The sequence below is a fragment of the Pseudopipra pipra genome, chromosome 1 (genome assembly GCF_036250125.1).
Source record: "Pseudopipra pipra isolate bDixPip1 chromosome 1, bDixPip1.hap1, whole genome shotgun sequence".
Classification (NCBI taxonomy): domain Eukaryota; kingdom Metazoa; phylum Chordata; class Aves; order Passeriformes; family Pipridae; genus Pseudopipra; species Pseudopipra pipra.
The window spans coordinates 88,009,291-88,032,323 of NC_087549.1; the positions used below are offsets into that span (position 1 = coordinate 88,009,291).

The window sequence follows — 23,033 nt, forward strand, 5'->3', positions numbered from 1 at the left end:
ACGTATTTGCTATTTAATTTGACTACGAAAAAACTCCACAGTGACCTAGTGTCACCATAGAAAGAAGCAGAGGAAGGTCATATAAATAGGCATTCTCCCTCATTCCTAAGATTAAAACAATGTGATAGGCCTCAGATAAACATTCCAAGAAGAACAGCAGGTTCATTGTTAACATAAGCCAGTTTAAAAACCCCCAAACCTTTAAGTATCTCTTCAGTTCCTCAGTTTGTTATTACTTCTAAATACAGCAGCAGCAGATTTCATACAGCAGTTCCAAGGAAGATACCAGCTTCTTGCTATGTGTTCATTAGAACAGAAAGACTAAGAAAATATTCCAGTGGCTACATGACACCCAGCCCCACTTTCAGTTACAACGAACAGTTACACCTACGGTTCAGCATAATAAACAGTGATAATAGCTAAGCAAAAACTTATAGGCTGGTACAAAGACACAGAAACTCACTTATACTAGAAGTTAACAATGTTGAGGACCCTTTCCAACTCCTACTGGAATCCAATGCAAACTTCTATCAAGTTTAACTGCGATTAAATAAATCGTCAAGATTTTTAAAACTATGACGTTCAGTCATGTAAAATTGCAACTATAAATTAAAACACTTCCTTCACGCACCAGTGACACAAAGCCAACTTTTAAACTATTTTTTTTAACTACTCATTTTTCTATTTCTCCCAAATGGCAGAGACTGTGAATAACAAGAACTTGAATCTTGCAAAGAAAGTTGCACTGTGGAGAACTATTGTGACCAGACAGACCATAATCCCACCCTGATAAAAAACTGCAGAAGATAGGAATATTTTTTTATCAGTCAGGTATGTTCTGTTTTGACATAGTATTAGACACATCAGGTATTGGTTGGGATTTTTTTAAGCATTTGGACAGAAAAAATAGGTTTTCCTATTATTGTTGGCAAGCTGCTTCAAAGATGATTAAGCATTTCTAGGTACCTCAAAACCTACAGCATATCACACACAAAAAAGTAAGAGTTATGAAATGAAATATTTCAGAAACAGATAGTTTTCACTGTAGTCCCCACAATGAACAGCAATGGACCAAGAAGGAGATATGGACTGAAGAAAACTGCTTTCAAATGACCTTCAGCATAAAAAATTCCTCAGCATAAAACATTCTAAAAGAAGAACACATCTTCAGTGTTAGTACTTAGACACTTTCCAAAAAATCAGGACCACACAGCTCAGAAGGTTTTGGAAATACCACTTTATTTTCTAGTGAATATCCAACTTGAAACACTTGCATCATTGCTTAAGAGCCTTCAAATTGATGAAATACTGGAATCCAGTGCACAGTTAATTAGATATCTAAATCTCAATAAAAATTATCAGTGCAAAAATAAAAATGAATTCAGTATGTAGTTAAATGCATTTTGTTACAAAGGTATTTGAGCTTTGAGCACATATACATCAAATAATCCGGTAAGAGAGAAGCCACTTCCAATCTCTGCTCCAAATGAAATTATTCCACACCTGATTCTAAAGAGAGGCAAAACCTAACTTTTTCTTTTTAAGTGAAAATTCTGAGCTTAGTTACAACATTCACCATGGGTACATAAGCTGAGAAATTCTACAGAAGTCACCTTCTATTCAGATAGGAGTTGTTCTAAAAGAGGCTTTCCTATTTTTCATGTGTGGGATACCTTTGAGACATCTATGTTTTTTCCATCCACAACAGAGAATTAACAACATTCCAGCATGCCCCAGTGTCGGCAAGTCCTCTTTTCAGTCCAGACACACGATGATGATTGATGAAGCTGTTGGGCCTACAGTAGCAGGCAGAGCAGCTTGGCAGCAATTCAGTGTTATTGAAAGAAATCTCAAATACTTATTCCATCTCCTCTACTAACTTTAATCACACTATCAACATGCTGCCAGGAGCAGAGCCTTGACACCAAGCCATAATCTTATACAAGCAACCATTGTTGGTATATTACTGCCGCAATATAGGCAAAGCGTAAATTCTGTTTATTTTTGCCTGTTTCCATTCTACATTGGACACCAGCTAAATTATGGAAAGATATTTCCTGTACTAACGGTTAGCTTGCAGCAAATTTCATTAAGGTACTAAGTCTCATTTTCCTTGGTTAATGAACTGATTAAGTTAACTTCTTCAGTTACATTGCTGTAAACTGCAAGTTTCAAATAAAACGAGTTTCATGTATCCTGTAAGAGTAAGAAAGCAGATCAGTACTACAGGCATTTTACCACTAATCTGCTCGTTTGTTGTGTTGTTAAAGAAACAAAAAGCTTACCTCAATTGCTTCATAAAGTTCTGACAAGCTTATCCTAAGTAAACCAACAGCATGATAAATATTTAAGGTAAATACTGTACTAGCTACAAAGGTAATACAAGGACCGATATGCTTTTCATGATTACTTTTGAGCTTGTTTTGGCTTTGCTTAGAACAGTAAAGCTTAAAAAGAGAGGCCAGAGACAATTACGTGATGAAAAAAAAAGAAATTGTTGTCCAAGCTTACTTAGCCATTTTTATGCTAGCAAAACCCATTCGAATCACAACTCTATTTCATAATACTGAACATACAACCCAAAAGTTTGAATTACAATTGGATTTAAAACTCTGTTGAGATCTTTCACTGCTAAAACTTCAAAGTAAAATATTCCATAAGACAAGTTTATTTTCTTGAAATCTACAAGCAGGATATATAGTTTTCCCAGTGAATTCTCAACTATGGCTGGAACCTACTAACCTACTTTTTAGGAAAGGGCTGTGGCTGCACACTGGGATAGTTAATATTACATTAGTCTCTGTTTTCCTAAATGATATGATACTCTGCTGATGGAAGAGAATTCTAGTTTGCAACTCCCTGAGCTGATGTAGTCACAAAATTTTCATTTCCACTTCCCAACAAAGAAATACTGGCATTCCACCTGCCCTGAACCAAACAAGCAGAGATAGGCACTTAAGTTGAAAGTATGCAAACCTTTTCTTCCCATACCAAGCCTGTAGAGGAAATTCTCCTTTTTCTTATCTGTTTCAGCTTTCCAAAAGAACCTCAATTTAAGTCAGAATAAACTGAGTAATGGCACAAATCTATCATTATTAAAAAAGGTCTTAAAACGAAACATATTTGGCCAGTTCCTTCTCCATCTCAGAATACTGCTCTTTGAGGCGCTCCATAGCTTTTCTGTGCTCTTCATCCACCTCTGCACGTTGGTTCTGCTGTTCTTTCATAAATTCCTCCCAGTGGGCGATGCACTTCTCTTCTCGAGCCATCACCTTGTCTGCCTGAAGCTGAGAGGAGGAAAATGTGAAGTTTTACCAGTCATTTCCATGTTAAAACAGGAGGTTTAATGAGGGCTACATAATTTTAAACTATCAGAGAAACTGGAAACTAGCAAGAAAACATAGGGAAAGGTGAAACTAAAAAGAAAACATCTATTTTTTTATAGTCAATCCAAAACAAGTGGTAAAATGTCTGCAATACTATTAACGTAAGAGCATTAGCAATGATAGCTTTTCTATGCTATTTCTATAAAATATAACAACACAGATACTAAATGTTTTGAAACTGGCAGCTAGTGTTTCTGTTTTAGCCAGCTAGCTCTCACTGTGATTAATGTCTTCCTTTATAAATAAGTTATTTTTTCCCCTCATACTTTCTTACTGCTTAGCTTCTGGTAAGTCTGATTCCTTTCACTCTCTTATCTTGGAAAAAAAATATTAAAAAATGTCTAGATATCCAGAAAGAGAAATAATACACACATCCAATGCACATGTCATAATGCAATGTACTTCTGTGGATTGCTTGCATTCAGTATTAACAGTCTGGCCTCCTTATATTATAGGTGCAGAAGCAAAAATAAATCTAGGCAGGTGTTCTCACATTTGCTCCATCTTCCGGCAAAGGAAAGGATTAAATTTTTTTTTCTTTTACCCCCCTCTCCTTTTCGGTCTACCAGCAATGGCTGTTTACTACGTACAGTACTTCTGGGTAGGAATAAACACTATTATACAGCTTTAATAGATATATGGCATTTTTGTCAACTGAAGGCACTGAGAATCCATTTATGTGTTCTTAAACACCCTCTCTGTTGTTCTTCAAGGTCACATATCATGGGCTAAATACACAAGTTTTGCAGTGCAGCATTTTATGCACTTCAACAACATTATACCAAGATCCATTTTGTTTGCAGCACTTGCAGTAACAGCTACTAACAAAACTCATAGTTTGACTAGTGCGCTACTATGTATTCAACAGGCTTTGAAACGCTGGTGTTTCGCACACTTTTTGACATGATTACACAGCACCTACCCAAACTACACTTCGTCTAGACTAACTCTCACAATACGCATAGTTTGCAAGGAACATGGAACTGATGTTGATACTTTCTACCTTCATTTTCCACTGCACCATTTCTACCCAAGGATATAAAATGATTTGCCTGGTAAAACAGCCTAAGACATTTCTAGAACATGAAAAATAAAATTAAGATATGTTTGCGCAAGCAAGTAAGAATGATAAGAAATACCAAGTAAAAGACATTAAGGACTTGAATACTGTTTTCACTCTCCCATCTCAGCAATGATGTGGAAAACCGCATGGCAGAAGCTCAGTGCACACCCTGAGCACTGCAGCTCTCCTTCCTAGAAAACAAATTCAAATCCAGCTGTGGTCAGCAGCACCTCCAGATCATTAATACTTACTGCTGCCAAGTGGGTATGTTTGTGGGTGTGAGACAGTCACAATCTTAAAACCAACATTCTTATTTGTACCAGACAAATAACTATGCAAACAAGCAAATATAATAAAGCGTGATGCTTAAAGGATGAGTGCCTTAGGATACAGGTCTTTCAATCAAAGAACATGTTGCAGTGTAAACCTGCTGGTTCAGAAGTTAAAGAATCCACACAGGACAGACCTATGAATGCTATTGCTGTGGGATAATCTTCAATGAGCACTTAGTCTTGTTAAGCATGACAGAGCAATGAGAGAGACACCCGACCAAAGACAGGTTCCTCCTTTGCCCACATCCAACTGCAAGACCCAAGCTGCCACAGACACCATCCCTGAAGCTAAGGTACTAAACAGCTTCCATCATCCAAGCCTTCTCTGCTCTCCTGCGACAGCTGCTACCATAGTACAGCCTTTTGTTTAGCAGAGTGTCACTAAGAGTCTCTTGAGAACCAGGCTCCAATGCAGGACACGCAACTACTTTCACTGACACCTAGTGCTACAGCCACAAAAAATTCAGTTTCTCAGCACAAAAAAGACAACTTCCACACTGTAGCTCTGCAATTACCCATCAGGTCTTCCCAATATATATTGTGCTTTCTTACCACAGTGCTCTCCACTACTACCACATCCTCTTCATATCCAGCACTATTAACGTCATACTTTATTCAACTGACTATAACACACAGGAGGAAAAACTAATGAAATCAAGACATTGTGTAAAAAATTACTGTGTTCTAACTGCAGCATAGCTAGAAAGCATAGAGGTCCATATCTCTCTTGTTATATATGCCCTTGACAGTCATGAAAAATCTTTAAAATACAAAGGTTTTCAAGATGTACAGACAACTTGGCATGGATTTGTCTTGGTTAAGTCAAAAATCACTTTCAAAGAGCAAAAACAGTTTCCAAAAGTAGCATAATTAGTGATCTGTAGAGGTAATACTGAGTGTATTTTATACTACCAACTCATAATTTCCAAACTTATAGATTTAGAAAAGGTTTGTTTTCTGGAAAACAAACCATGTAGAATTTGATAGTATGCCTTCTTTCAATGACACTCACAGATTCACATATTACTTTACATCCTAAGTGAGACTGTAGTAGGGGCAACATAATTTCTGTTTTGTTACTTGGCCAGTAGCTGAAAAGAACTGCAAGAAAAAGATAATTAGTAAAGTAAATAATCTTAAAATTCATCCTATTCAGCAGAAATTGAATTAATTTCACTGAGGGCTGCTAATAGTAATAACTTGACACTACATTCTACCAAAATCTCATTATTTTTTCAGAACACACGATTTCAGAAAAGTAAGGAAAAAGTATTTCTCCTCAAGCGGTTGCACTACAATGACAACTTTTATCTATAATTTTAAAAGAATGTTACTACTCACATTTGAAAGTTTCAAGCCAAAAAGTCTTACTATACTGGCTTAAAGAAATGCTACAAATCCTGAATAGCTATTACTATTCCTCCACTACATATTAAAAAACCAAAGAGTGGAAACATAGTTAATATTTTTAAAAAAGAATAGTCATAATTCTTACTGAGTGTTCATTTTATAAGTTATAAACTTTTTATTAAAGTTTTACTTCAAACAAACAGTAGCCGAACTGTAAGAATTTCCTATTTAACCTCTCTACCAGTATCTACACTAGTGTTAGACACAAGCAAACTTTGTCAGGGTTCAGCAGTGTGCTGTTTGCACAGTACCAGCATTCAATTGCAACCGAACTGCCCATCTTCATCGATTGCGAAAAGGAAAGAAAAACATGATTATCAGCTTACATACATCAATGCACGGACTGTTTTGCTTGATGGCCACAGAAATGTCTTCAGTTTTTCTGGACTAAATTATTATAAATAGCATTTTGCAAGTTAAGAGATAACCCAGGAACACAATAACGAAGCGGTAATGGGAAAACATGAAACTAATTTCTTGTATAATTTTCCAGCTTCTAGATTCAGAGCACATGTATTTCAAATAAGCAAAATGTAGCCAACTGAAAAGGTTCCAATGATTCGCATGTTCCTATAATATAGCCCTTCATTAAATAACCCATCCACAAGTGAAAAACACACTTCCTTTTCAACAAGCAATATATATAAAGCAATATATATAATATGGTCAATGTTCTCAGCTAACTAGGAAAGATTTACATTTCCATTCTGGTAGGTTAGTAGGTGTTTTTTGTTCCACAGAAAATAAGGGCTTTTTTATATTTAAGCTTTCCCTGTATGTGACAAATGTTATAGTCTGAGTTAGGAGGGAAAATAAAGTGAAGGAAATAAAAAAAATAGTTTCCATACATCAGGAGATTGTAGGAAGACTTAGCTAGATCCATCTGCAGTGTGCATTTTGTAAGTGCAGAAATCACCCCAGAAGAAGTTTTACTGCAAGTATATACAGTATAGGAAAACATGTTTTTAAGTTTTGCTATACTGAAGGCAGATGAACTTGTTGTGAAGCACGAGACTCCGACTTAGATCACACTATAAAATTGTATCCATCCACCCTTCTTTTACCTTTCTCACTTCACTCTCTTTCTCTTGGAGTCTATGGATCGTGTTGTTGGCAGCTTGCACTGAAACAACAAATTGCAGTAGATCAGTCTGCTGTTCTAAATCAAAGAAACTTGCCTGAAAGGGATTTAGAAGATGTGAGATTATTACAAATCAAAGATTATATTCCACTGTGCCACTTAACTATGCACAAGAGTTGTCAGTACTTGCAAAAAATGCTTTACACTTACAACTGTAAGTAGGTTTATCACCGAGTTTAACCTTTGAGCGTTCTAGAAGCCAAAATGAGAAAAGCAGCTAGGTCCTCTTGGGTCCATACTCCCTAGTGTGGCTGATGAGCTAGAGTGCACTACTCAGCACCTCAGAAGACATCAAAAAACACTCTTAAGTCAGTAAGTAGAAACAGGTGACCAAGCTCTATGTTTTACTTGGTTCAGTTTTTTTCTTATTTTTTTCCCATCAACTGTAAAAAGTGATGTAGCATAGACTTTACATGGAGAACATCTTTATGCTGGAGCCAGCCTCTTCTCTCATGAGACTAAGCCTGGGAAAACTCAATGGAAATAGGAACTGTATTCCTATGCACTTTTTCTTCCTAACTTATTTAACACTTAATTAATGTAGATTTAAATAAACTAATTTCCCCAAAGCAGTCACTTCGCCCACTAACACAATCTGGCATTGAGAAATACCTTACTTATTTATCACCATCTTGAAGCTGGTGACTTTCCAAAACAGGAGGCAGGCTCCTGCCACCCTGAGGACTTCCAGTTACAGAACAGGTTCACTGCCCACATAGCTGATAAGGAGCTGGGAGCACCGTAAATTGGAGCATCTGGTGGCTGAGCCTGAGCTGCTCAGGACCACTAGAAGAGAGTGGCAAGTGACAGCTGTAGCAGACTCCCTATGGCAGGGGACAGAGGCTCCCCACCTTTCAATATGTTTTGTCATCTAGGGAGGTTTGCTGCTTGCCAGGGGCTCACATTTGGGATGTTGTAAGTTTGGACTATTACCCCTGGTGCTCTTCCATGTAGACAACAGTGGTACTGCAAGGGTGACCTGAGAAATAACAGGAATGACTACAAGGATCTCAGGACAGTGGTCAAAGGCATGGGAGTTCAGATAATGATCTCCCCAACCTTCTTTTTGAGGGGAACTAGGTGGATTTTTGGGGTTAGCAGCTGGTTGCACAGTTGGTGTTGGCAGCTGGAGTTTGGTTTCTATATCCTTGTGACCCATTCTGAGCATCAGCAGATGCTTGGAAAAGATGGGATCCACCTGACTAAACCGGGTAAAAGTACCTTTGCCAGAAGGCTGGCCAACCTGGTAGGGACAGCTTTAAACTAGAAATGACAGGCAAAGGAGTGATTCACAAAAAAAAAGTAAAGAGGCTGGGGACACGGTAGGTCTGGGATGATGGTAACAAGGATCACCTCCTCCAAGCTCAAGAAAGGTCTATCCCAACAAGCATGGATGTTTCCTGCACTAGGAGGTCTGCATGGATGACCGAGGAGTTCCTGACTAAATTCCAACTTAAAAAGGAAGTGTATAGGAGGTGGAAGTAGGGGCAAGTCACACAGCAGTATAGAGTTGCTGTCTTATCGAGCAGAGACAGCATGAAGAAAGTAAAAGCTGCTTGGGAGTCGAATTTGGTGAGAGGTACAAAAGATAGCAAGAAAGGATTCTATAAGTATGTAGCAGCAAAAGGAAAACTGGGGAAAATTGCAGGCCTTCTGCTGAATGGGGTAGGAGAGCTGGTGACAAAGAACATGGAAAAGGCCAAGGTACTCAATGCCTTCTTTGCCTTAGTCTTTACCATAAAGACCAGCCTTGAGGAATCCCAGGCTTCTGAACCCAGAGGGAAAGTCTAGAGCAAAGCAGCCAGTTTACTGTCTGTGAAGCAGCACCAGGTTAGGAGGCACTTAAACTGGAAATGGTTGTGCTGCCATTCAGAGGGACCTTGTGCAACAGGAGAATTGGGCTGACAGGAATTTTAATGAAGTTCAACAAAGGGAAATGTCAAGTACTGCATCTGGGAAGGAATAATCTCAGGCAGCAAGGCATAACAAGGGCCAACAACACAGGCTGCACCTGAGGTAGTCTGTCTACTTCTAGGCTCCCCAGTAAACACAGATTAATTTACTGGAGTAAGTCCAGCACATGGCCAAAAAGATGATTAAGGACTGGAGCATCTTTTGTATGAGGCAAGGCTGAGAGAGTTGGGACTCTCTCTGTTCTGTGTGGAGAAAAGAAGGCCCAGGGGAGAATGTGAATAAATATCTGAATGGAATGAAGATGAGGGAGCCAGACTCTTCTCTAGTGCTCACTGGCAGGACAAGAGGCAGTGGGCACAAAATCAAATACATGGGATTTTAAATTAACACAAGAAAACACTTTTTTCTGTGACGGTAGTCAAACACTGGGACAGGAACAGGTTGCCCAGAGTGGCTGTGGAGTCTCCACCTGTGAAGGTATTAAAAATGCAATGGGACAAAGTCCTGGCTCTAGCTGCTGCTGCTTGAGCAGGCAGGAGGCTTAAAAACATGACCTCCTGAGGTCCCTTCCCACCTCAACCATTCTGTGATTGTATTACTAAAGATGTACTACACAGCTGACCCCTTAGAAAGACAGGAAGCAGCATCACAGGTTCACTCCAGTCAGATGGTATTAGAACATACGTCTTATTTGCATGACTAAATTTAAAGTTTAAAATACTTCCCTGCAATTGTTTCGTGCGTATAGTATCATCTAGCATTTGTTATTCTGCATATGCCAGATGCCGTATAAGTAAGTTATAAGAAATTAAATGCTTATACAACATGCCACACATAAAATATAACACAACCTACACTGGCAAGTTCTGACTGCATAAATTTGGCAGCTAAAGCTGTGTACCCACACTCTCTTGAAATCTCTTTTTTAAGAAGCCATCCTGCCAAATTAGCAAGAAAAGAAAAAGATACTGAAAAATTAGTACAAAAAATTTTAAATTTTGTTTTAAAATCTGAGCAATAAAAAAATACATTATTGTAATGATGAAACTAAGATTAGCATGCAATTACTCCTATTTCACTATTTGTGACTAAGATGATGATGATGAAATAATAACAATAACAATAACAATAATAACAATAAATTTCACAGCTATACAGCAGCAGGTTTTGTTTTAAATCTTGGGGGACAGTATTATGAGCTCCTGTGGGAAAATTAAGAAACTTGAAGGTCACACCACAACATGCTTGCAACAAACTGAAAAAAACCCCTGAAATTTCAGAAAACTGAAATTTTGTCCATGGCTTTGGTCAACATGGAGCACTATTTCCAAGTGAGTAGCAAACAACTGAGCTGAAATAGCTTCTACTTAAATCAACAAAAATCTTTAATGTAACCTTAGCAAGTGCTGTGTGGCTGGACTGATACGTATCAAAAAACATCCCTGCTGTTTCCCTTTTAAAATTTCACAGAAATGAGAAAAAAGCACATAAATAGTAGAAAATTATCCAACTATGATAAGTTTTCTACGAATTTTCTACATTTTGAATTCAAACTACTTAAATTACTCCTCAAAATGATGCAACAAGAGAAATAAGAAGCAATGTGCTTACATCTCTTGAATGTTTCATTCAAATTGTCATGCATTGCCTGCTCACACTTAGGAAGAACATGTTCATTCGTTTCAAAGATTGTATTCTTTAGATTTTCAAGTACTCGCAGTTCTCGGAGGCCACGTTTTTCCTGCCAGAAAAAGGAAAGAAAATGAGTGGCTAACAAGGAATTCCACTTTACAAAATAAAGATGGTTTCCCAGTTGATAAACTAATAGCTTCATCTCAAAAAACTATACTATTGTCTATTAAAGAGTTACTCTACTTATTTAGCATGATTAATAAAACTGTTTTGTGAAAAAGAAGAGCACTGTTCCATTCTTCACACTAAAATACAGGAATTCTTTGAATGACCCTTCTGGCCTTTGTGAAAAAAGTCAGTACTGACTAGCTGAAACACTGTGTGGAAAAATGTGCCATTTTGTAAAGAGGATTTACCGCATATCAAAAACAACTGAGAGCAGGAAAACTTGAAAACATTGCACTTTTATAACTCAATTGTTACTGAAAGATAACATAGCAGTGATTCTGCTTGCTTGATGTCTGACCCACACTTAGCATGGGAAGAGATTAAAACAATCCAAGTAAAATTGTTTTAACTGAAGTAAAGCAATGAAGTCAAGACTAAAAAATAATATAATACAGGTGACTAAAGAAGCAGCCCTTCTTCTGGATCACTGCTGATCATGATTAATTACAAGAACAACAAGATCTTGCTTTACTGTTTACATTTAAAAAAATAATCTTTTTTTCTGAAGCTATAGCACTACTTCCACTCTGAATTTCACCAACACCTTCCTTTAGATGGCTGCTCTAGGTAAACAAAAAATACTGCATCCTATGAAGTGGGCAATTGGATATCAACATACCTGTTTTAAAATTTCAGAAACTGAGGCACAGACAAGTAAAACCACTTTATTAAACAGGCTCCAGATTTCCTGAATGCAAATCTACATTCTTTACACACTAGGTGGTCATCATTGAAAGAATAAGCATATGTCCTACTACACCCCAAAAATAGCTGATATCTCAAAGTTACAAACAAGTGTAATTTTTTGAAGAAATTCTAAGTTGCAAAGACTTATACAATCCTCTGCTTTGCTATTTCCACCCTTAAAAGTAAAAACCAGTAACTGAATTTCAATAAAAGATCTAAGAATATATTAAATTTGTCTAAGAAACAGAACAAGACTTCAGGTGCAATGAGAGAAATATATGAATTATAATTATAAAGATATGAGTTCTAATTTTGTAATTGAGCTTAAAATTTTCCTTCCTATGGAATGCCACATAAAATTACTTACTGTACCCTAAATCTTACTTAGGGAAGGCAGAGAAAATAAATAATTTCTTATGACTCTCAAGCCCATGCGTTACAGATCTGATGAGAGTTTATTTCACGTGTGTAATTTGCTAAACCAGTAGAGAGAAAAAAGACCTGCTTCAAATATAAGCTACAATCTGGGATGAGGAGGGAAGACATTCTTAATGTCATTCAAATCAGGTTTGCTTGCTGGAAGCTTGAGGTGTAGCTGCATTTTCAGGACTGATTTTAATTTTAAATTCCACACTCTGTAAGAACGAAAATCTACTCAGAAACAGCCTTTTGTTGACATAAGATTTGACTTCTCTAAACTTTTGCTGCCATCTTGTGGAAACCAAATTATACTTTCCAAGGAAAGCTGTATATAAACACTTTTGCACCTTCAATACTTAAGCCTTATTTGCAGCCAATCAGACAAAAGTCATTCAATTTTTAATGATTTTCTTACTTTGCATAAAGTGTTTCTCTTTCAGTAATATTACTTTCTTTTGTGTAACAAATATTAAAGCAAAATAAAACTACAGCTGTGCTCGTTGAATCCAGCCTGATGCATAAAGCAGTTTCTCAGTCAGATGTAAACCTACACTGGCCAACAATACTTTCCTTGAACCAACCGGACTTCTCTAAGATGTCAGGATTTCATAATTGTCTAACATCAGTGTTCCTGCCAGTCTTTTGCAGGAAAAGAAATTATGTCCCTTTCGAAACTTTCAAAAGAAAAAGGCCTAAATTACTGCCTTGTTTACTAAAGATGCAGATGTATAGCTCAAGTGTGTTATTTTGGAAAAAAACCAACATGTCAAGTTCTTCTGATGAAACTTATGTACATACTGAGATCTCTAAGGAGATGCTAAGACTGTTGAAAGTATCAGACTACGACAGCATCCAGTAAGATACAAATACTTACTTCAAATTCTTTAACAAAGTAACGTATTTCTCCTTGAATTACTGGTCTGTGATCCAGGAGTCTTGAATAGATTTCCCCAACATCTAGAATATTAATGAAAGCCAGAATTTTAGTTTTTCTCTCACTCCTACACCAGGCTACACAACACACGGTAGCACATCATACCTCAGTTTGAAGAAGGACAACAAAATACATACAAAACCAAAAGAGCACCAGAACAGTGTTTATTGGGTAACCTATCTATTCAGCAAATCACCAACCTAGATGAAATGCAATGAATCAGTATTCCAGATCCCAAAGACACCTTTCTGGGAAGGCTGAACGTTCTCCCCTGTGCCTCAGCACCCTTTGTTTCAATCCTCTTTCTCATCAGTACAAGCTTCTGTATCTGATTGTTGATAGTGGTAAAAGAACAGAACTAAACGCTGCAGCTTAATAGAGATTTACACACTAAGGCGTGGGAGTTTTCTGCAGCAAGAGAAGCAAAACACTCCCTACACAGGAAAACTGTCAGCATTTTCTTGTATTCCAGGGCCAAAGACTTGAAATTTAAGTCTTGAAAAAGAGTATTTACAATATAAGTGTGTGTGCAAATCAGGCTCGTCTGTCACAGAGAAAGAAAAAGCCCGTTAAATAGAAAACCAGTGTGAGAGTACAGCAAATAAAGACTATTTCAAGAAATATACAGCGTAACGCCAACAAACGCTTTAAACTGGCACTGCCATGTAAAGGATGTCTTCCTGCCCCACCTGTTTGGACCTGCGTAGAGGCTCTCCCTCGCTACTGTATCCACCTGTTTGTTCAACATCCCGATTCTCACCCCGTTCAAAAAAGGTGCAGAACGGTTATTCCAAATCTGGGGAATTACGTGATTGCAGTAAACAAAGCACAGGCTAAACCACTCCCCAGTCCGAACCCTCCTGTGCGCAGATGAACCAGGGCAAGACTCGGGGTGAACAAGACCAAAGTAGGAGCTTCCCAGAAAACTTCACACGCCGGCGGCAGGGCCTCGGTGGCAGACTCAGTTTCCCAGAAGAACGCCTAGTTTCAAACTCCGAGAGGTGAAAGCCAGCAGGTGTCCAGCTTTAAACCTCAGAGCGTGTCACGGAGCCCCGGGGGGCTGGAAGGCGGCCGAAGGGGGGCTGCTGACGCCGCGGTGACACCCCGCCCGCTCCTTACCCTTTATGATGGCCTGAATGGGGGAGCCGGCGGCCGGCGCCTCCCGCCTCCTGTCGCCGTGCGGCGGGGCCGCCGCGGTGCTGCGGCCGGGGGACGCGGGGCCAGCCCCGCTCATGGCGCTCGGCGGCCCCGGGGCAGCGCGGCGGGACCTGCCCGGCCCCGGCCCTGGCCCTGCCCGGCCCCGGCCCTGGCCCTGGCCCTGCCCGGCCCCGGCCCTGGCCCTGCCCGGCCCCGGCCCCGGCCCTGCCCGGCCCGCAGAGCTTCCGCAGAGCCCCGGTGCCGCGGCGTGAGGTCATCGCGGCGCGCCCGCCGCGCTGCGGTACCGCCCCCGAACACACCCGGGATTTTGGTGATTTGATGGGTGTTGTTTTAGGAGAAGAGAAGGGCACGAGTCCGGAGAAGGTCAGCGGAGCTGGTGAAGGGTCTGGAGCGCATGTCCTGTGAGGGGCGGCTGAGGGAGCTGGGGTTGTTTAGCCTGGAGAAAAGGAGGCTCAGGGGGGACCTTATCGCCCTCTACAGCTACCTGAAAGGAGGGTGTAGCCAGGCAAACAGCGACAGGACGAGAGGAAAAGGCCTCAAGGTGCGCCAGGGGAGGTTCAGGTTGGACAACAGGAGGAATTTCTTCACAGAAGGGGTGGTTCAACATTAGAATGAGCTGCCCAGGGAGGTGGTGGGGTCACCATGCCCAGAGGTGTTTAAGGAAAGACAGGACTTGGCACTCAGTGCCATGGTCTAGTTGATAGGGTGGTGTTCAGTCATAGGTTGGACTTGATGATCTCAGAGATCTTTTCCAATCTAATTGATTCTGTGATTCAGATAATGTAGTAAGAGACGTGCGTTCAGGAAACCCACTTGCCTTCTGCGTGTAGCAAACGTGAGTAACAACGGCTGAAAAGAACTGCTGAAAGAAAAAAATAAGAGCAGCAGTCTTTTACAACTATACAAAAAAAGGGCAAAAATTATGTAATATCCCCATACATTTCTTTTAAAACTATTTGAGAGTACAAAAGAGGCTCCTAGTACAAGAGAGACATGGAGCTCCTGGAGCAAGTCCAGCAGAGAGCTACGAAGTCGATTGGTGGACTGGAGCATCTCTCTTGTGAGGACAGGCTGAGGAAACAGGGCTTGTACAGCCTTGAAAAGAAATGACTGAGAGGGGACCTCATTAGTGTCTATAAGTATCTGAAGGGAAGGTGTCAAGAAGACAGACCCAGGCTCATCTTGGTGGTGCCAAGCAATAGGACAAGAGGCAACAGGTAGAAACTGATGTACGCGAAGTTCCACTGGAATATGAGGAAGAACTTCGTTACTGAGTGGGTGACCGAGCACTGGAACAGATTGCCCAGAGAAGTTGTGGACTCTCCCTCACCGGAGATATTCAAGAACCGTCTGGACGCAATCCTGGGCCCTGTGCTCTAGGATGGCCCTGACTGAGCAGGGAGGTTGGAGCAAATGACCCACTGTGGTCCCTTTCAAACTGACCCCATTCTGTGACTCCGACAGCACTAGAATATTTTCAATATATCTCCCCCCTTACAGCCTCCTCCCTTATAAATTACAGTATATTAACTTCTGTTTGTGACTTTTCATGCCACATAAACTCAATACTTTTAGAATAGGTTGATCCTAGTCAGGCCATTGCATCTACAGTTTGTTTCTTCTTTTATACATTTTTTTTTAAATTTGCAATACACACCACACAGTGTCATTGCAGTGAAGAAAGAACTGGACCACAAATTCTGCTACAGGTGCTGCAGCTTCAGTGTCCTGACCTGGAATACCACAAAGGAGCCAGTTTAGCTGTAGCAATTACTAGTTTATTCGTAAAAAACAGGAGCAATATATATTTCTTCTTTAGAAATTAGTTCTGCCTATGTTCTACTCTCCATAGCTTTTATGTGTAGAAGCAATTGTGTGGCTGAGAAAAAAAAAGAGACTTTTTAAAGCTATTACAACTGACACAAAAAATGATCCTACTATAAATTTTGTGTCCCATCATCAAAGCTCAGAAACTGTTCACTGAAATTACTATACAGGTTTTTCTGACAAAACCTGTAATCTTCTAAACACGGGTTAAAAATGAGTGAATTGATTTTGTTGAAACTATCTACTCCAAAATCAGTCAAAATACAGTTAGAATCTGTTTAAATAATAAAATGCATCTCACACTGGGAAGTGTTCAATACTTAACTAACATTATTACTAAATTCAGTATAAATACATAATCTAAAAGTTTTTCACTCCTTCACTGTTTCGTAGTCTGTAAATATTAATTAGACAATTAGCACACAAAGAATTATTTAAAAAATAGTTCCCTTCCACATTATTTTTTTTCACCCCAAAGTAACCACCTCTTGCAACCTATAGATTAGTATTTATATTTTCCCATAAATATAAGCATATAAAGCACATAAGCAACTGACAATCACCATTAGATTACAATAGTGTTCATATATTAATAATATCTGTAGGATATTCCAGCTGGCTCCATCATCACTAATAATTTGGGGTAGAATTGCTGAAATGTTAATTTTATCCCTTTCCTCTGCCTAGCTTCCATCCTTTTGTAGTGTCTCTCTCAGACAAGTTATTTCCCCCTCTAAGCCCTATGCTCCAGCTTTTTATTTGTTAAGGAGGAAATCCTGTAGTTAAGGGGCTTTGCAACTACTGCATTTCTAGGAAACAGTTCTTACATCATGAATAATGCCAGGTTCGGCATTATGGGAATGAAACAAGGGCAAATCCTGTGACAAACAGCTGCATTGGTTTCTAGGACTACTGTCCTGAAACCATTCCTCCTTTGTTTGAATAGTTGTGTTTTTTAAAAAATATGCTTTATTGTTGCATTTATGTCTGGTTTTTTGTCCCCCCCCCCACCCGCTTACTCCCACTGCCCCATCAAGCTTATTTTCAAAACATATTCAAAAAAATTAAGGAGGACTTAAAGAGGTGATGGCTATAAAAAGACAATACTTGTGGAGCCCCTAACCTGTCAGTTTGCAGAAAGTAGTCATCAAGTCACAAAAATATGGAAATAGCTATGGCTTGGAGCATGAAAATCAACATATGTAGTCATCATGTATTTTTTTGGAAGATAGGCTAAACAACCTCTGTCACTTTTGCCGTGCAATGGAACCCACTTTCTCTTTTAGGGATCACCCTGCCACTTCCCATTAGCGTTAGCAGCGCTCTGAATTGCAAAATCTTCAGATGAACGTGCCGAGTCCTGTCATTTTCCCCACAGGCTGTCTAGCAATGATAATCCACTAAAGTATTATTTCACCCAAGTGGCGGTGTCCGAGTCAAATGCCGGCAACAGGCAGGGAAACCCAAACCTGTTGAGGCAGACATCTGCCCAGATGGGAGGAATTGGAGCGACGGCCCTTAAGAGGGCGAGGCGGGGGACATACTTTGCGCCAGCAGAATAACTCCATGGGCTGCACCCGTGATGGGAGACCAAGACCACGATCATGATGGCTGGAAGTTTGCGGGCTGCGATGCCAATGCTGGCCAAAGCAGGCCCGGGGCTGCGCTGTTTGGAGGAGTGCCTCGTCAGATTAGCCGTGCGGCTACTGTAGTTGATGCTCAACCTGTATGGACAGGCCTGCCAGGCAAAAACTGCTCAGGCAGATGATGCTAGGGAGGACAAAAATTATCCACCGCCAAGACTAAGAAGACAGATGACTCCCAGCAGGAACAGCAAGCCAAATCTGCAGAATCCACAATGCAGCTGGCTAGCCCGGGGCTACCTGCCTCTTTGAAGAGGAACAGACATCACCTACGAGCTGTCAAATTAGATCACCAGCCTGAAAATGCTGAAAGAGATTTAGTTCCTCCAACAGAGGAGGGAAAGTTTAATAGATGAAAATTTTCCTAAAGGGGCCAAGGTAGTGTGGGAGGGGAAAGGGGAATCCTTCTGATGCAGCAACAATGAAAAATTACTCACCTCCTGCCTGCCTGTAGAGTGGGAAATGGGATGCGTGGTGTTCCGTGGCAGCTGCGGTGGCTGTAGTCACTACTAGCATGGAAAATAAAGGCCACGCCTGCAGGAATGTGCACAGAGTAGCAACAACTAATGCTTGCTGCAAAATCAATCCCCCTCCCAAATCTGTGGTATCTTTATATATTACCCTGGAGCTGGGCTCTGAAGTACTATAAATTTAACATTCAAGACATGCAGCAGTAGGGTACAAAGACCCAGTCTCGATCTGAAAGCTTGGAGCAGCAAGAGGTGCATGATGGCATTTCCTCTCACATTTCTTTTGCAATAAAATTCAAGCACAAAAATCCCCCCCCCCCCCCAAATACAATTCAATTTTGATAAATCAAAAAAAAAAATTAGGATTGCCAAGTGAGTAAGCATGTGCTCAGGTGTATGGTGAATATGAAACCTGGTGTTTCCATCAGGGACAGCAGCAGCATGATCCAATTATAGATGCAAAGAAGAAATACTGCTCCTAGGGGGAAAATATTAAATGTAGCAATCCATTAAGCAGCTGCATCACTGCAATTACACTTTGAAGTTAAAGACTGTGAAACACACCAAAGATTAAAAGAAGTGATAAAATTAAAAACCGAAAGGAAAAAAAAAAAAACAAATAGGCCTACTGATCCCTCTTCCTAGTAAAAAAAAAAATCAAAAAAAGTTAGAAAAAATTACATACTAGGTTCTGCATACACATACAATAAGAGAATCAATTCATGGCTATATCAAGCAAATTTACTTGGAGAAAGATCTACTCCCAATTTCAGCATTCATGTAGCAGAAAACCCACAAATCACCTGCAGAGATGCAAACAGATCGGAAAGAATATGAACCAGACTTTTGAATAGAAGAGCTTACATTGAATTTCTTGATGATTTTACAGTCCTATTCCTTTATTTCCATCTTTCTCAGCTAGTATCTTTTTACATACTTTGTTCCAAATCAACAGCACTGACAAGCAGATTTTTGATCATCTGTTGTCTTTTAACTGAGAATAAAGATACCCAAATTCTACTGCCTCTTCATCTATAATGTTACTTGGGTGCATTTAATGGACAAAAGCACTTCTGAGTCACATTTTCATATGAAATAGTTAATATAAGGGAGTGTCTTATTTGAATTGCAAAGTACATCTATATTACACCTTACTCAGAGCCTCAGTTCCCTGTAATAACTCAGGATCCACACCCACACTGAAGAGTCTAGATTAGTCTTCCATCAGCTATAACTGAAATTAATGTATGTGTGTGTAAGAGAGAAAGAAACTAATGCTGAAGAATTATTTAATAAAAATACTCTGGTGAGCTGTAACACCTATTAGGAAGTTTAAGATGTACCTCACAAAAAACAGGCTCCCTACTTCTAGGCCTATGTGCTTCCAAAGATTCAGACAATAGTACAAAATTCCTGGGAGAAAGGCTACTCAATTTAAAAATATGTTGAAGAGGGTGGGGTAGGCTATAGAAAAGGATTACAAAATAAAAAATATTAGAAATATGTGAAAATATCACCTCTTACAGGCAAACAACTAAGATGTTAGCTAGTAGACTTCACTGGCAAAAGTTACAGATAGAATCTCTGGCAATTTAATAGTTGCAAACCTCCTGAAAGCAAGTACTTGCTGTGATTGATTGGACTGTTTGATTGGACTGTTTTAATTTTAAACTAGAAGTAGTATCTCCTAACATGTTTTCTCTGTATAAAAAATATGATGCCAACCTGGTAGGTTAATCAACAGGAACTTGAAAGAAAACATGTTGTACATTTAAGTTATCATAAATAATTTCTGTACAGTTTTGCTGATGAAAAGCCTATACTTTGGTCCATTTGAATGGTCAGAATTTCTTAGTACCCATGTCTAAACTGCAACTATTGGTTTTTTTTGTTCAGAGTAATCTTTCCAAATTTCTTATTTCTACTCACTCTTTTCTAATCCCATATGAAACCCGAATTTTCTTGTAAGTCACTGTTGCTCAGTTATAAGCCTCAGAGCAATAAATACCCCTACAGACTTCAGAAGTCAACATGAACTCTCACTTAAAAATGAAGTTATTACACATACAAAGACAACTAAAAATCATCAGCACAGTCCTAACATATCTGATGCAAAACTCAAACACCTGTTTCAACCTGGCCTGTCTGCAAGCAGTCATCTTGGCATTAAGAGGAAAAAGACAAGTCAAAGTGGTTAAGTGTAAGATTTCACTGAACACTTAAAATTATCATATTTATTTCACTGTTGAATTCTTCAGTTGCTGAAAGGTTGTCATGCAGCACTATCTCACCATATGGCAACAACCTCAAGTCCCAGAGGCACATACTTAAAAGACCATAACACGTCAGGCCCCTTGAATAAATTAGAACAATTATGCAAAATAATAATACTGCAATGATGAGATACATTAACAAATGAAAGCGTTGCTGATCGTGAAATGCTGTGAAAATAAATTCCACACATCACTGTGGTCATCATCATGATCAAACTGCTAAGCAACAAAAGTGAAACATCACAGTGCCCTTCAGCAACTGAAGTTTTAAGAAAGGAGAAAGGGGTTGTGAGGGAAGAAAGTCTCTTTTGCTAACGTTCAGTGAAAGTATAATAAAATATTACAGAAAGACAGGTGGAAGTACTGTTAAAAACAGCTGAAGATTTGCCCATGCAAAAAATACCATCAATGGTAATTTGAAAGCTCACGCTACAGTACACTTCGTCTGTATAAATTACAAAGTATAATTGTAAAAAATGTACCCCATACACTCTCAGCTAGACTCAGCTACATTTGTGTGATTTCTCAGAACTTCTTTTACAGATTTAGTTGTCCTTGATCAAAAGGCATTAGACAGAAAGGGGGAGATGGCAGAAAAATCAATACCATCTGGTTTTCCCAGTTATCTCTCTAAAGGCAAAGTCTCCACTCTTCTTTGCTTTTAACCCTCTATCCCTTTAAGTTTCTCTGTGCAGGAGAAAGAAAACTGAAATATGCTCAAGTCACCATATGATAATGACCAAATGCCTTTTAGATTGTGAAGAGTTAAATATTACTAATCCAATTCTAAACATTTCATCTTTCTGCTAGGTGAAATTTTTTTAATAGTATTTCAGAAGCAAGTAACACTTCTGTTCTACACCAGAGAAAATAAAACTGGCACAAGAGGCTAGGGGATACTGCAGCAGCAGCATGTAGGCAACTTGAGAAATCCCAATACTTGGAAACAGCAGCTATTTGGGATTAAAAAAAAAAGACACTTTGTAGCAACATCTATACAAAACTTGCCTGAAAAGATGACAGTATTGTTTTCAGCAGTATTTAGCTCTGGTTGCATTTCAGTTGTCTCAGCTGTAACACAAGCTGCTGTTCTCACAGAGGACGACTTGCACATACACTTTACAAAACACAAATAATTCTCACTTGGAATAGCATAGATAAAAACAATAAATCTGTATGATGAATGTGAAACTTCCCTAAACCCTGAACAAATGCACTGATGATTCACACCCATGCTCCCCTTCTGCAACAGAAAACAGCAGAAAACATTATAGTAGAATGGAGTAGAAGTGTAGGTATTTTTCTAAGTCTTGCCATCACTTGGTCCCACACATAATTGAGGGGAAAAACAAACTCACTTGTATACATAATATGAGATAGCAAATATTTGAGTAAATTGGGAATTAAGAGTGCAAGCACTGACAGCTAACACCTGAAGCTTTCAGGTAGTCAAATGTGAAAAATTTGGATCATGAAGTCTCTAACGTATGTTTGTACTAAAGCCCACTCCACGATTCTCAAACAGATCTCAAGATTTCAGTGAGATCTGTGTAAGTACGGAAGGTGAGCTTCTAAATAGCAAGGAACAAGACTACCTAACGTGAGACATGGCAGAAGCAGAGATTTAAGCCCCCTGGAAAATGATGAGAAATTTCTGAAATTAAGTATTTTCACTTTAAAAATAACTTGCTGTACCTTTAAACCCTCTATAAAAATTACACATATACAGAAAACACTTATTAGAGCCCAGAAGTGTCCTGGTTATGCTTACCCTTGCAATTTTCTTGTGTTCATTTGTGTGTCAGGATGTATTTTAATTATCTACCCACCTTTTTTTTTTTTTTAAAGGACTTGTAACATTCAAAATGCTCAAACATCTATCCAAGATAGCTTCGTATTTATATTTACTTGGTGGGAAGTTCCTAAAGTAGCACACAAGACTAAAGAATGTACAAGTGAAGTTGTCTGCTAACCCCTGTTGTAGAAACCAACACAGAAGTCAATTTATCAATTAAAATATAATTTTTTTCTTTCATGTGTTAAAAGAAATGTTAACTGAATTGTGCAGAAGATATTTAACCAATTAAAGTTAGCACTCTTAAATTTGTTAAAAATGGAGGGACCACATTCTACAGTTAAATGACTGGTCCAAATGTATGACTCAACAAGAGTGTTGCTGTTTTTACCAACTTTAAACACTGCAAGTGAACTTGACAGACCAGCTCATTATCTTATCTTAAGCTGAGGCTTTTTGGTTGGTTTTGTTGAGGTGGGGTTTGGGTGGGTTTTTTTGGCTGGTTTTTTACAATCTTGACACTTGCATTCACGCTTGTGTAAAAAATGAAATGAAGCACACACAAAATCTTTAAGAACACTAACTTTTCTACTCACTTTGAAAGAAAATGCTTCTAGAATCAAAACAGTATACCACAAAATGAAGTAGGAAGTGAACTTTTTAAAATCTTCATATTCCTAACTGAATAAAAACTAGAAAGTTTCACAGCCAAATTAAAAC

At 39.0% G+C, this 23,033-nt stretch overlaps 1 protein-coding gene across 2 annotated transcripts; it reads right to left on the reverse strand.

Moving 5' to 3' along the window:
* Window positions 1-1,217: 1,217 nt before the first annotated feature.
* Window positions 1,218-18,306, reverse strand: BLOC1S5 (biogenesis of lysosomal organelles complex 1 subunit 5). 2 transcript variants are annotated; one of them, XM_064664006.1, is made up of 5 exons: window positions 18,213-18,306; window positions 13,088-13,170; window positions 10,858-10,987; window positions 7,256-7,314; window positions 1,218-3,287 (listed from the first exon to the last, which is right to left on the reverse strand). In XM_064664006.1, the coding sequence occupies exons 1-5, from the start codon at window positions 18,289-18,291 to the stop codon at window positions 3,108-3,110; spliced, it is 531 nt and encodes a 176-aa protein (XP_064520076.1). In that variant the 5' UTR covers window positions 18,292-18,306; the 3' UTR covers window positions 1,218-3,107. The 2 variants fall into 2 exon arrangements, with proteins under 2 accessions (XP_064520076.1, XP_064520075.1); XM_064664005.1 differs by lacking the exon at window positions 18,213-18,306 and adding an exon at window positions 14,267-14,445.
* Window positions 18,307-23,033: the final 4,727 nt, after the last annotated feature.

Excerpts from the sequence above, each read along its gene's own strand:
- BLOC1S5 (XM_064664005.1), bottom strand. The coding sequence starts at position 14,381 with ATGAGCGGGGCTGGCCCCGCGTCCCCCGGCCGCAGCACCGCGGCGGCC. Across the intron at positions 7,315-10,857 it reads GAATGAAACATTCAAGAGAT|TGCAAGCTGCCAACAACACG; the intron begins GTAAGCACATTG and ends TTGTTGTTTCAG. Across the intron at positions 3,288-7,255 it reads AAGAGAGTGAAGTGAGAAAG|CTTCAGGCAGACAAGGTGAT; the intron begins GTAAAAGAAGGG and ends TCCTCCTCTCAG.